We start from the raw sequence: 13,612 nt of genomic DNA, 5'->3' as shown, positions 1-13,612 counted from the left end.
GAAAGCACACCGATCCAAACTGCCCAGGACATTTTTCATGTATCTATAGTAGAATCCAGAACCCTACACATTTTAATGACCCAGCTTTTTACTTGTCACAGACTGGTAAATGTGACTAAACCAGTCCAAAAATGTCATGGATTTAACAACCTCTCTCATATTTAACTAAATAGCATGTCAATTTGAACTATATAGCATATAATCAGGCAAAGACAATGTAGAAGAAAAGAAGAAGGAAGAAACTCTTAAATATTCCAACAAGCAGAGCTGGAGGCTGGCATTTTAACTTTACTACCCAAACATGAAGCGTTTAAATCAACCGAGCTAGCTGCTCATTTAAAGATTTCCTGAAAGCAAACTAAACAGCATGATAAAAACTCAACTAAATGCACAGTCAGGCCTCGATTTAAAAGCCAGCGTTTATGCAGAGAGCTGAAGCAGAACGTCGAGCAAAAGATAAAACCGGCTTTTGGGCAGGAGCGGTCCGAATGTAGCGCCGTACGTTCCTTTGAAGCGTGATTTTACAAACTGTTGGCAGCTGCTTTATCAGCAACCACAAATTAATAGGAACATCTGGGACTCACAGACACAGCTGATATGATCAACCATGTGCAAGCACTTTACAGCCAGAAAAGCTTGTTCAGCCTGTAATAAGGCAACACTTCTCCTCACACCTGCCTTGTGATACTTCTTGGAATAAAGTGTTAAATCTTGATGCATGAAGATGAATTTCTTCTGAAACCTAATAGGCATTTTTATTTAACATTAAAGGTTTCAGTCGTTTTCTTGCCAGCTTCCTCTTTTTCATTTCCTCTTCTGCTTATTTTTGATGAATGGGTTGATGGAGAAATGAGTCATTTCTCTTTTCCTTACTGAAAATGATGTAGAGACAATGTGAGACAATATGACAGCCAGCGGATCTTTCTATAGCCATCAGTACAGGTGGAGAGCTGAATGAAAATTAAATCACATCAACACAATTGAGCATAGGTTACTGGTTTGATAAGCCATCTATCTGAGAGGAAGTATATAGATGTAGCATACAACTGCAATTGATGTTTTAGGTTGTTTTACAAGGTATAGTTGTCTATTTTACTACTACTACAAACAGAGCTTCGGAAAAGCCTTTTGTTGAACATTTTTTCACATTACTACAAAATTTAAATACATTTTGGGCGACAGGCCAACAAAACAAAATGCATAATTCTGACATGAAGAGAAAACATACACGGTTTCACAAATCAAAATCTGGAAAGTGTGACATCTATTTGTATTCAGAACCATCTTTGGCTGCAGTTTTAGCTCCAAGTGTTTTGAGGTGTGATGAGTTTTGCAAATCTAGAGGCAAACATTTATACAAACAGTTACTCTTCTTTGAGATCAGTCAAGATTGGATAGAGATCATCTATAAACATCAACTTCCAAGTCTTGCCATAGCTTCTAAAACAGGTTTATGTCTGGACTTTGACTGGGCCATTTTAACACAAAAATATACTTTGATCGAAATCATTCCACTGTTTCTGGGCTGTGTTTCAAGGCGAACCTTTTGGAGGCTAAGAGTTTGTTTTTTTCAGTTTTGCCATACATTTAGCTTCATCCCATTAATTCTGACCTGATTTCCTGTCCCTGATGAAGAAAAGCCTCTACACAACATGACGCTGCCACCAATAGGGTGACATTTTTAATACCTTATTTTTTGTTACCAATAATTACTTGAATTATCTGTATGTTTATCTTGTATGTTTTTATTTGTATGATCAGCTTATTTTCTGTGTTTCTAGTTATTAAATGTCTGTCTTTCTGTTTGTAACACAAAGTGTACAATCAAATGTACCTTTTGTGTTATACTTGATTGTATGAAAAGTGCTCTAAAAATAAAGTTTGACTAAATAGAGATTTGCCAAATGTCTCCCCCTCTCTCTACCCATCTTTCCTGTCTGCCTACTGTCAAAAAAATAAAAATAAAGGCCAATAGTGCCGAAAAAATATCTTTAAACAGTTTTCCCCCGCTGAGCTGAAGAACTCTGCAGCTCCTCCAGAGTTACCATGGACCTCATTAATGCTCTCCTTGCTCAGCCTGTTCAATGTTACAGATGCATGTCAGCAATATGTTCCTCTATTTAAAGTCTAGTTAAAAACTGCATGTGCACCATTTGATAGAACCCAGCAGTCTTTTGAATTGTGTTAGAAGATTTGAACTAAATGATATGATGAACGAATCAAACTGACCCCTGATGTGTTGCCATGATACTCTGCCTGAATCTCACAGGATCAGCATACCTGTAAGACGTAGTCGAGGACAATGTGTCGGAAGCACTTGCGCGTGGCGGTGAGGATGTTGGTGGCCTCCTCCACTTCATGCTGCTTGTTGCGAGGAGCCTGAGCATTCTTGATAAGCGCAGCCTCCTTTTCCTCACTAACTTTGTCAAATTGTTTCTTGGCTTCTTTGAACTTTCGCAGGTCACTGAAAAGAAGGAGAATGGAAAATCAAAGTTTTTTATACAAGTTTCTTTCAAGGTTGAAGATTGTCCAAGAAAAAATATTGAAGTTTAGGATGTTGGAAGCAAAGGTATTAAAACCCAGCTGTTTAAATAAAAACATGCTGGTACAGATTTAGGGAGCAAAATTAAGAGTTCAAGCAGATATATTTACATATAAAAAAAGATGCTCTCTTAAAATCATATATAAAAAAAAAGAAAAGATGGCAACAACACAATAAATAGTAATTTTATGTAAATGCTTACAGCAACCACTGAGTGGTTATAAGTACGCCTGTGCAGACAATTACTGAGGGAGAAATTAACACTTATTTCTGAAAGTAATCTCAGTAAAAAGCCTGAATTCGCATATTTGAAATATATCTTTGACAAAACTGTATCCAGAAAATACATTAGGCTTTTAAAAGTGTCTTACTTCTAATCTTATTGAAGTAAAAGACTTATTATCCACATTTTTATACACAAAGCTTAGCTAAAACAAGAGCTTAAAACATCATCCTTCTAAAGAACTAGGAAAGAAAATGTGGATAAAGCTTCATAAAGCTGTAACTTATGGCATTTTTCTTTATCTTCAATGGTCTCCAAGAGGCAAAGGTGACTTCTTAAAGTAGGAAATATTTATCTTTCAGTGAGGTCATACAAAAACAAACTCGTAAAAGGTAATTCTATAAATCCTTATGACCTAGAAATCTCTGGAGTTCAAAATGGATAATAATTGCTGAAAATATTATCTATTGGCTAATGTTAAAGCTCTTGAAAAAGGCGCCCAACGTTTTCGCTTCATGATCATTATCTCACGTTTAGGTTGTTTGTGATTTTTGAGCAGTAACTATACATTTTCTATCTTTCCCTTAGAAGTATTGGAGCTGATATCGTGGGTGTTCAGTACGGAGCCCGGCAAGTGTCAGCAGGTAAAAAAAAACTAAAAAAACCAAGCTGCTGGAAATCCATGCTCACGCTTTACTAAACTGTGCTCTCTGTTTCAGCAATCCTTGCGCGCAGACTACTCAGTGACATCTGTCATGATTTTGGACGCATAGCCCACACCTGCAAGGTAAGTCAGTGGATCTGTTGTCATATATACAGGTCCTTCTCAAAATATTAGCATATTGTGATAAAGTTCATTATTTTCCATAATGTCAGGATGAAAATTTAACATTCATATATTTTAGATTCATTGCACACTAACTGAAATATTTCAGGTCTTTTATTGTCTTAATATGGATGATTGTGGCATACAGCTCATGAAAACCCAAAATTCCTATCTCACAAAATTAGCATATTTCATCCGACCAATACAAGAAAAGTGTTTTTAATACAAAAAACGTCAACCTTCAAATAATCATGTACAGTTATGCACTCAATACTTGGTTGGGAATCCTTTGGCAGAAATGACTGCTTCAATGCGGCGTGGCATGGAGGCAATCAGCCTGTGGCACTGCTGAGGTCTTATAGAGGCCCAGGATGCTTCGATAGCGGCCTTTAGCTCATCCAGAGTGTTGGGTCTTGAGTCTCTCAACGTTCTCTTCACAATATCCCACAGATTCTCTATGGGGTTCAGGTCAGGAGAGTTGGCAGGCCAATTGAGCACAGTGATACCATGGTCAGTAAACCATTTACCAGTGGTTTTGGCACTGTGAGCAGGTGCCAGGTCGTGCTGAAAAATGAAATCTTCATCTCCATAAAGCTTTTCAGCAGATGGAAGCATGAAGTGCTCCAAAATCTCCTGATAGCTAGCTGCATTGACCCTGCCCTTGATAAAACACAGTGGACCAACACCAGCAGCTGACACGGCACCCCACACCATCACTGACTGTGGGTACTTGACACTGACTCCCCAGTCTTCCTCCAGACTCTGGCACCTTGATTTCTGAATGACATGCAGAATTTGCTTTCATCCGAAAAAAGTACTTTGGACCACTGAGCAACAGTCCAGTGCTGCTTCTCTGTAGCCCAGGTCAGGCGCTTCTGCTGCTGTTTCTGGTTCAAAAGTGGCTTGACCTGGGGAATGCGGCACCTGTAGCCCATTTCCTGCACACGCCTGTGCACGGTGGCTCTGGATGTTTCTACTCCAGACTCAGTCCACTGCTTCCGCAGGTCCCCCAAGGTCTGGAATCGGCCCTTCTCCACAATCTTCCTCAGGGTCCGGTCACCTCTTCTCGTTGTGCAGCGTTTTCTGCCACACTTTTTCCTTTCCACAGACTTCCCACTGAGGTGCCTTGATACAGCACTCTGGGAACAGCCTATTCGTTCAGAAATTTCTTTCTGTGTCTTACCCTCTTGCTTGAGGGTGTCAATAGTGGCCTTCTGGACAGCAGTCAGGTCGGCAGTCTTACCCATGATTGGGGTTTTGAGTGATGAACCAGGCTGGGAGTTTTAAAGGCCTCAGGAATCTTTTGCAGGTGTTTAGAGTTAACTTGTTGATTCAGATGATTAGGTTCATAGCTCGTTTAGAGACCCTTTTAATGATATGCTAATTTTGTGAGATAGGAATTTTGGGTTTTCATGAGCTGTATGCCAAAATCATCCGTATTAAGACAATAAAAGACCTGAAATATTTCAGTTAGTGTGCAATGAATCTAAAATATATGAATGTTAAATTTTCATCATGACATTATGGAAAATAATTAACTTTATCACAATATGCTAATATTTTGAGAAGGACCTGTAAACTTAAAGCACTGCCATGTTGTAATCAGCACACTTTACAGCTTGTAATATTTCCTTTATTTTTGTTACACTAAGGCGCCCGAACAAGTCCAAACTCTCGACACATGTCACTGAGTAAGTAATGTGCGCGCACGGCTTGTAAAACTGAACGCAAAGTACATCAAACCGTGCAGACAGATTGCAAAACTGAGTGCACAGTTTAGTAAAGCGTGAGCACGGATTTCCACCGGCTTTGTTTTTTTCCCGCTCACACTAGCCGGGCTCCATAGTTCAGCCTTGGTGTGCCTGGGGCTAAAACTGCTAATCCCGCTAATGAATTAATCCTGAGCTGCAATGGCTTCCTGTAATAGTCTGCAATTCCAAACCATGTTGCACAAAGTAGTTGATAGTCGTTAAATGAAAAATGATATTTAGTTGATAATTTGTTTTATAAAATCTACTAGGTATTCTGTGCATTTGTATTTAACCCTATTTAGAATCTGATGCTGATACACAATTTGCAGCATAACCAAAGAGGATCGCCAAGATGATGGAAAAGGCCTAGATGTTCTCTTCATTCAGTCCAACTCAGCTTGAGCGAGTTTGTAGAGAAGAATGGCCCAATATGTCAATCTCTAGACGAGCAAAGCTGGTAAAGACATATCACAAAACCTTTACAGCAGTAATTGCAGCAAAAGGTGATGTTTAGCTCACGAGAAACGATACAAACTGTTCCTTCTTGGGCTAAATAAAAATGAATACCACACTTTTCAGATTTTTATTCATAAAAAAGTTTGAAAACCGTTTATTATTTCCCTTCCATTTAATAAAAAACTACTTTGTGTTGTACTATCACAGACAATCCTAATACAATACAGTAATGTTTGTGGTGGTAACTTAAAACTAATGGAAAACTGTAAGGACAGCTGAATACTTTTGCAAGGGACTGTACAATAACATTTTCACCAGTATTCGACTGTAAATTCAAATCTTGAAATAAACATTTCTATTCTTCTGTTTATTTTTTCCAACATAAAATGTTTTTTAGGTCATTGTTTTGGCTAATTATGTTCTAGAGTATCTCCTCCTTCTGCTCTCTGTTTTTCTTAATTTTAAGTTAATACTCACTCTTTCACAAAGGTTTGCAGCTGAGTCTTGATTGATCTCTGCGCCTGATCAAACAATATCTGTGGAAAAAGAAAATAAGTTACATTTGCTCATTTATTTAAATTTATTGAAAAGCTGTAAATAAATATTTCAAACAACTAGCATGAAATGAATTTATCTAGGAAAACCACAAAAACAGCCATGCATTTTCTTTTTCAAACCATTCAGCATCTCAGTTTCTGGGAGATTTCGTTAGCATCACAGGGTGTAATTAGGAAACTAAATTTACACAAACACAGCGACTCTGTAAACTCCCCTCATAAAGAGATAAACAGGAGGAATGACGCAAACTGTTTATTCTAGTTGGTGAGTCACACTCATTAACCTGCACGGTTCCTTAAAAAATGAGATCCACAGCAAAACAAAAAACCCCTAAAGGCACTTTAAGTGGGGCCTGAACACAATATGAGCAGTGTGGCTGGGAGAGGCCATCACTGACAAACAGATTGAGCTCTGTGCTTGAGCGGATCATGTGCTGAAAGGTCGCTGAGTGGCAAAAACCAATCAGACAGTCAGCTGATATGGTCACAGTCGCCTCAGATGAGTAAGTCGCAGGCTCGCAGCACGGCTCCTGGGGGCTTTTAGGGGACCAGAATGGAGTCATTATGGACTTTCAGTTCTGCATTTAATCATTTACTCCTACAAAATCTGAGCAGGTTTCTTTGTTGCTATTCATCTTTTAGAACTGGTTTAGTGGTAGATACCATATCTATTCAGCACAGGACTATAACTTTCACAGTGCTGCGTTTGCTGGTGCCGCTCTCACCCACTCTCTCTGATTTTACTGTCCCTGAAGAAGTTTATTCTTTACATACAAATCATCATTTACTTCCTTTACCATTTGTGATATTTTATTTATTCAACAAATTAATAATTTTTGAGAAATATTTCTGCCTTTTTCTAAGTAATCTAGATCATCAAAGTATCCTTGGATGTTGCATTTACAAAGGCAAGGCAGGTCTAAAATCTAATCCTGGCTTTATTTCCACTTGGGCTTGAAACTGCAAAGTCTTAACGATAAAACTGCAATTTCTTGAACCAAGAAATTGGCTGTTGACAGAAATCGGTGATCGGTGATCGGTTGTTAAGAAACTCAAAGCTACGACCAGTGGACGCGCCATACATAATAAGCTCCACCAAGTCGCACTGACAACAACTGTCTTCAGTACGGACGTTGTTACGGAGTGACGTCCCAAAGCTAGCTATTTTAGTATCAGTTGGGTGTTTTAAACTGAAGTCAGAGGAAGCATGTAGGTGTAAGAAGCTACCTATAAGAAATGTGTTTTTCAAGACTTGTTGAGACAGGCTGCGACAAAGTGTGATAGAGTGAAACTTTCAGTAGATAACAGGAAGGCTAAACGTAATAGGCAAAGTTGTTCTGTTCTAGCCATTTTTAGCTTTCAACTTGTCTAGAACAAACTGTGAGTTAAGGTGACAGTTACTGATGCTTACCATACTAACTGCTGGCATAAATGCTAAAAACTGGGTAAAATAAATGTTTTGTTTTAAAATATTATTAAATATATAATGGAACTATAAAAAGATATAATATTATATCTACTTGTAGTTCTTAAATAGAAATTGTAAATTTGAATTAAAAAAAACTGTTTTGGCAAAGCTTTAAAAATACAGTAAATCACACATTAGCTACTTTATTCTCAAATGTATCTTCAAACAAAGACCTAAAGAAACAAACTTTTACTTCCAAGTAGAAGCTGTCCTGGATATTAGAGTTTGTTTGACTTGATTGGTGAGAGTGACAGCGTGATGTTGGTTAGAAACTCTGGACATGATATACAGCGCTAACAGAGACGAGACGTGACAAGGAGGACCAACAGAGCAACAGTCAGTGCAGAAAAAGAGCCTCTAGCACATCTTGTGCTTCTTCTCTGTGGCAAAATTAGAATTAATAAAGTCACATAATGAAATCTGTCCAGTCTGGGTGCCTAGGAAGTTCAACAACCTGGGAATGATTGTTATATATTACCAACAATCCTGCGTTTAAAAGCGGCGTATGACATAAAATCTGTATGAGCAACGGAAAATCACATCTAGGGTTTTAAATGCTTTTTCTAAAGTGTTGAATTGTTCTGAAGGATGACCACCTCATAAAACTCTGACCATGACCATGCTGACAGCACTGATGCATAATTTATTCCAACAGATAAATTCCAGTGCTACACAACATGCAGTCAACACGAGTAGTTTTAAGTTAATCGCTTTTTTTATGGCGGGTAGTGTTCACTACATGGACATGTTTTCAGCAACGCTATGCTTTAAGGTTGTTAACTAAGACAATAAATCTTAGCCTCACTTTTACCATAAAGTGACGCTAAGAAAATTTATGTTTTAAAAGATGCTGCTGGGTTTCCCAGCAGTGAATATAAACAGCTATGGTGAACTATCTGTCCATCTGGGTTCATCATCAGCCAACAACTGAAGGAAAAAAAAGAAATATTGGGCATACATCCAGCTTTCTATACCGTGTGATAGTTGATCATCTCCTGCAGACTCTCTGCAAACTTTGTGAGGCTGGACTGTGAAGAAAGAAAAAAGGAATGAAAATAGGCAAAAACTGAATGTGACTAGGTACATTTAACCATGTCTGGTGAGAATTTAATAAATAAAAATCAAAAAAGCAAAGGTTGCACAAACAGACATTATCAGAAATGAAAGGAAACCCTTAATCTTTGGAGCGAAGCAGCAATATTTTATTCAACTTAAAGTTGACGGTGTATGCAGAGGTTGGATTTCACATTTCAGGGTGAGGCAGGGACACATCTACACCCAGTCAGGGAGAAAGAACTTGCACCTTTACAAAACTTCACATGAGAAAACAAAACATCTGGTCGCCACAACATGCAGTGGACAATGAAAGGCTTTTATAAGCCAAGCTTTTGCAGAGTTTTTCTAATCCAAAACATTTAAAAGGGTGGAAAAAAAGGTGTCGGACGAAAAAAGGAGGAGTCGGGACCCTTCATTTGTTGGACAAAAGATAAAACAAAAATACCCTTAAAGCTGGACACTTTCTTTGGTCTAGATCAAGTTGGATTACTTTATTGTTTACCTCGATGACTTCATCTTTGGCAGACTGCTGGGCAAGCTCCCGGATCCCGCTGACAAACTGTTTGTTGGCTGCGTTGTAGGCTTTTCCAGCATCAATCATCCCAATACACAACTTCACCAGCTGGTGAAACAAAAAGGAAGGTGATGAGATAAAGGCTTATGAGAAAATAATTTAAACAGAAACAAAAAAGAATGCTGGTCGTTGCTTCAGGCCACATTTTTTTATCTAAAAAAATGTAATGTCCTGATTTTTTATTATTCTCACCAAGAAAAAGTGACATCTTGGGTCAAAGCCACCATTACAACTATCAAATGTTACGTAGATGACAACTGGTTGTTTGTAAGGCTTGTTAGGAACAAGCCTTTCCTGTCCTATTGTCACGGACATCAACGTGGAGTTTGCTAAAAGCTTTTGGAAATTTAACTGGAACTATGTGACTTGATCAGATGAGGCTAAGGCCCTGTTTTACGCCACTACAATCCACTGAAAACAGATTTTCCTGTTTCTGTTAACACGTCTTAATGGCAATGGTTTAATTGCGATTCCTTGCCACACCACTAGCAGGCGGTATGTTCTTTTAAACTCAATATGCCAAAATATTCCTGCTTAAAAAACAGGGGAGAAAGTGAGCATTTTCTTGGAGAACCGTCGTTAGATTAAAAAGAGTCAGCAGCACAAACAGCACTGCAACACTGCATTATTATTGCTCATATCTTCGTCTGTGTGTTTTAAACTGGTTGGCATATGTTATGCTGTGCGCATGGGTATTCATGAACCAGGGCTTAACCATTGAAAAAAAAAAAAATGCATGTGGTCCTGGTAGACTAATGCCATTCACTATTAAGATTACATTATTTGAGATTTTAGGGAAATCAACAGTAGTTAAGTCATATTTAAACAGCACGAAGACCCTCTTTTTAGGATTTTTTCCTGTTTAACCACATCATTGAAATAAAGCCTTGGTCACTCTGAAAAGCATGTTTACTTTTTATTCAACATGCCTATGTGTGAACTGGCCTGGCAAACAGCAAGCTTCAAATAAAAAAAGTTGAACTTCAGTCTCTCTAAGCATGACTCCACCCTTGACATGGCTGACATTACACACTGTCATGGCCATACCCATGCATGCAAACACACCCACTCTCTGGCAGATCCTTCCTCTCCACAGCCAAAGAGGAAACGAGGCCGGGGCTGAGTCACAGAGGAGGGGCTCTAAGACTGTAAGTCCAGGAACAATGAGGTGGGTTCTCACAGGGAAGCTCTCAGCTAGTAAACTCTGCAGCAAGGATCTGCTGGGGGGGTGGGTGGGTGGGGGGGATCCGGCTTTCAGGTCAGGGGTGCAACTACTTATTGTGCTTCGTTTGGTCAGGTTATCTTCAGTGGATTTAAATACAATAAAGGGGATGAACTGTAATGTCAAATACTAGTAGTCATAATATGTCCCAGAAACAATGACATATAGCAGGAATTAACTGGAATAAATTACCAATCCATTTTTCTTTACATTTATGATATGATTGCTAAAATAATTTGCTTTGAGTACATGCAGAGTGAACTCGGCTGATATCTGGAACCGGCCGATCTACACTCTGACTGGCATTTACCGGTTACGAATCGCTTGCAAAATAAAAAAATCTGATCTTTTTTCAGTCAGTGAACAGACCATACTAAGCACTTCCAAACAAAAACATTCCTTAGCATTGGAGTTAAAGCCATTACTGTATATATAAAGGTGATTAAAAAAAAGTAAGAGGAAGCAAAACGGTCTAAGAATCAAAAAGGAAAGAAACTAAAATTACTATTTTCTCTGACGTGTCTGCCATGTTTGTGGATCATTCAGGTTGTGAGAGAGTGAGATAGGGAGACTTTCAGCAGATAACAGGAACACTGAATATATAGCACAGTTGCTCTTGTTTTATCCATTTGAGCATTCCGACTCTGCCTGTTAGGAAGCATGCTGGATTTGGAAACGTTTGGGAGCTGTTTGGAAATCTCAGAGCTAAAGCGAGGATCAGCAATCTGAAGGAATTCACATGGAAGCCTGCCATTTTAGTAGCAAGTTATGTCTTTGCTTTAAATAATTCCTAAAAACCTTTTGATCTCTGTCAACCTGCTGTGTGACAGAGATCTACTGACAGAGCTACTAATATAGAATAGAATAGAACAGAATAGAATAGAACAGAATAGAATAGAACAGAATAGAGTGCCCAATGGCAGGAAGACTAAGAAACAATGCTGTCCTTATGCTTTCTTATATTACAGGTTTAGGTATAACAGTGGATTTTTTCCCAGCACATAGGATGCTACTTCTTTATCTAAAAGATCTGAAAGGATTTACAAGTAAATTGTTCAGTTTGATTGCATTGTGCGCTTTTATGTGTTCGTGTAGACATAATGCAAAACTAAATCTTACATATATAAGTCACATTGTCTAAATTTAACTTTTTCTGCAGAGGCAATCCGCCAGAGAATACACGGAGGATGAGGGCTGGGACAAACCTGCTCCTTCCCACTCACAGAATGTCCTTTTGCAGCTGCCAGCTCACACAGTAGAGCAAATGAACAATTAAGCAATGTTTTACATGGGTGGTACTCACTTTGTCGAGCTTGGATTCCAACTCACACACATCCCCCTCCACTTCCTCTATGGTTGCTCTGTGAGGAGGAAAAAAAAACACAAAGGTTCAAACTTCAGCGCCTCCAAAAACTACAACTGCAGCACATGATAATATACATCTGAAGAGTATTGACACAAGCGTGTGTACACATGGAAACTGGTGGAGGCAGCTAAAGTGAAAGCTGCCATTTTGGCTCAGGCCTATGAGCAGGAATCAGGTCTGGCAACCTGCCCTTTAAAATGTGACAACGCACAGATTGGTTCTCTGCAGGATCAGCAGACTACAAGCTGCAGAATACCACGAAGGGAAGAAGAGACTTAAATGACTCATCCTAGCTCCATCTGAGTTAATCTCTGCTCTCCTTAAATCTTAATCTGCACAGTTTAACACATCACCGTTGCTTTACTTCAATGTTAGAAACCCTCATAAAATAAGGATTAAAATATAAAAATATGGGATATCTTTCAATGTTAAATAGTGTGAAAGAGAGCAATTAAGCAATATTAATAGAACAACAAACACAATACTGATTTATTTTTTAAACAATCTAATGCATACACTCTCAGTCATGGTTAAACTCTGAGATGAGCTTTGGATGTCTTGTGTGTACATCCAAAGATCTACTTTTAAAAGGCAAAAAGTTTCCATAATAAATCAATTTTTATATATTTTGCATTCAGCACTGAAATGATGTGAGGGTTCACAATGCAAATTGTTGAGGAAGAGAAGAGTGAGGTGTGAAAACAAATCATTACAGTGTTTTATGTAAGTGGGTAAAAAGCAAAGCAAATAAGAGGAGGACCATGTTGCAGAGCTAAAACTCACTTCTAGGTTTATGGTTAAAATCAGCCAGAGCTTGTCAAGAACCTATAACAAATTAATGTTGGGCAAAAACTGGTAACAGAGGTATCCAGACATTCCTCTTACTAGTAATATTCATCTCATACTGATGAATTCAAGGCAATTCCAAAACAAAGGTTTTTATATATCCCGGACCGCATCCAATCCTCTCTTTCAATGGAGAGCAGCAATGGCTCCACTCTTAGCTCCTCGCCATATCTCCAAGGCAAAGTTCAGCCACCAAAAGAGAAAGTGGAGGCGTTTTTAGTTGCTGTGTGATTTCTTATGGCAAAACAAATGTTTTAAAATGACTATTAAAGGCTGACTCAGCAGAATAACTCCACCACAAAAGAAGCTCCTACAATAGTAATTTTCCCCATTTATCACAGCCCGGTGGAAATATAGTTCACAATGCATAACGTTGTGGTCATTCAAATGCCTTTCAACTTCTTTACTTGAGATGAAACATAAGAGAGATGACTATAAACATGAACGTTTCAGACTACATCTCCCTCTCTGCATGCATCACTGGCATGTAACAATAACTACTTTTTAAAGGTTTCAGTTGTCAGGAGTTCACACTGTGCTTGCCAATGTAATGGTCAGGCTGTAGCGTCTCAGTGCAGGAGATGCTTACACTTCATACAGATTCAAGTACCCAAGATGCTAAAGGTCACAAGGACTCCTGGAAGCACCGATGAGAAAGACAGCAGTGAGGAACATGTGGATTTGCAGATTGCAATTTATATTCTCATTGCAATATTTACTATTAA

General features: G+C 38.5%; 1 protein-coding gene across 4 annotated transcripts in view; it reads right to left on the bottom strand.

Moving 5' to 3' along the window:
• Positions 1–13,612, bottom strand: part of LOC124873543 (arf-GAP with coiled-coil, ANK repeat and PH domain-containing protein 2-like) — a 67,916-nt gene that overhangs the window by 34,471 nt on the left and 19,833 nt on the right. For all 4 annotated transcript variants that reach the window (XM_047374253.1, XM_047374254.1, XM_047374256.1 and 1 more), the window contains exons 2-6: positions 11,979–12,036; positions 9,382–9,501; positions 8,798–8,851; positions 6,276–6,334; positions 2,281–2,464 (exon numbers count right to left, since the gene is read on the bottom strand). In XM_047374253.1, the coding sequence (XP_047230209.1) occupies positions 2,281–2,464; positions 6,276–6,334; positions 8,798–8,851; positions 9,382–9,501; positions 11,979–12,036 (475 nt within the window). The remainder of the gene's footprint in view (positions 1–2,280; positions 2,465–6,275; positions 6,335–8,797; positions 8,852–9,381; positions 9,502–11,978; positions 12,037–13,612) is intronic.

Source organism: Girardinichthys multiradiatus, chromosome 9 (assembly GCF_021462225.1).
Source record: "Girardinichthys multiradiatus isolate DD_20200921_A chromosome 9, DD_fGirMul_XY1, whole genome shotgun sequence".
Taxonomy (NCBI): domain Eukaryota; kingdom Metazoa; phylum Chordata; class Actinopteri; order Cyprinodontiformes; family Goodeidae; genus Girardinichthys; species Girardinichthys multiradiatus.
This window is presented reverse-complemented; position numbering and strand designations above follow the sequence as displayed.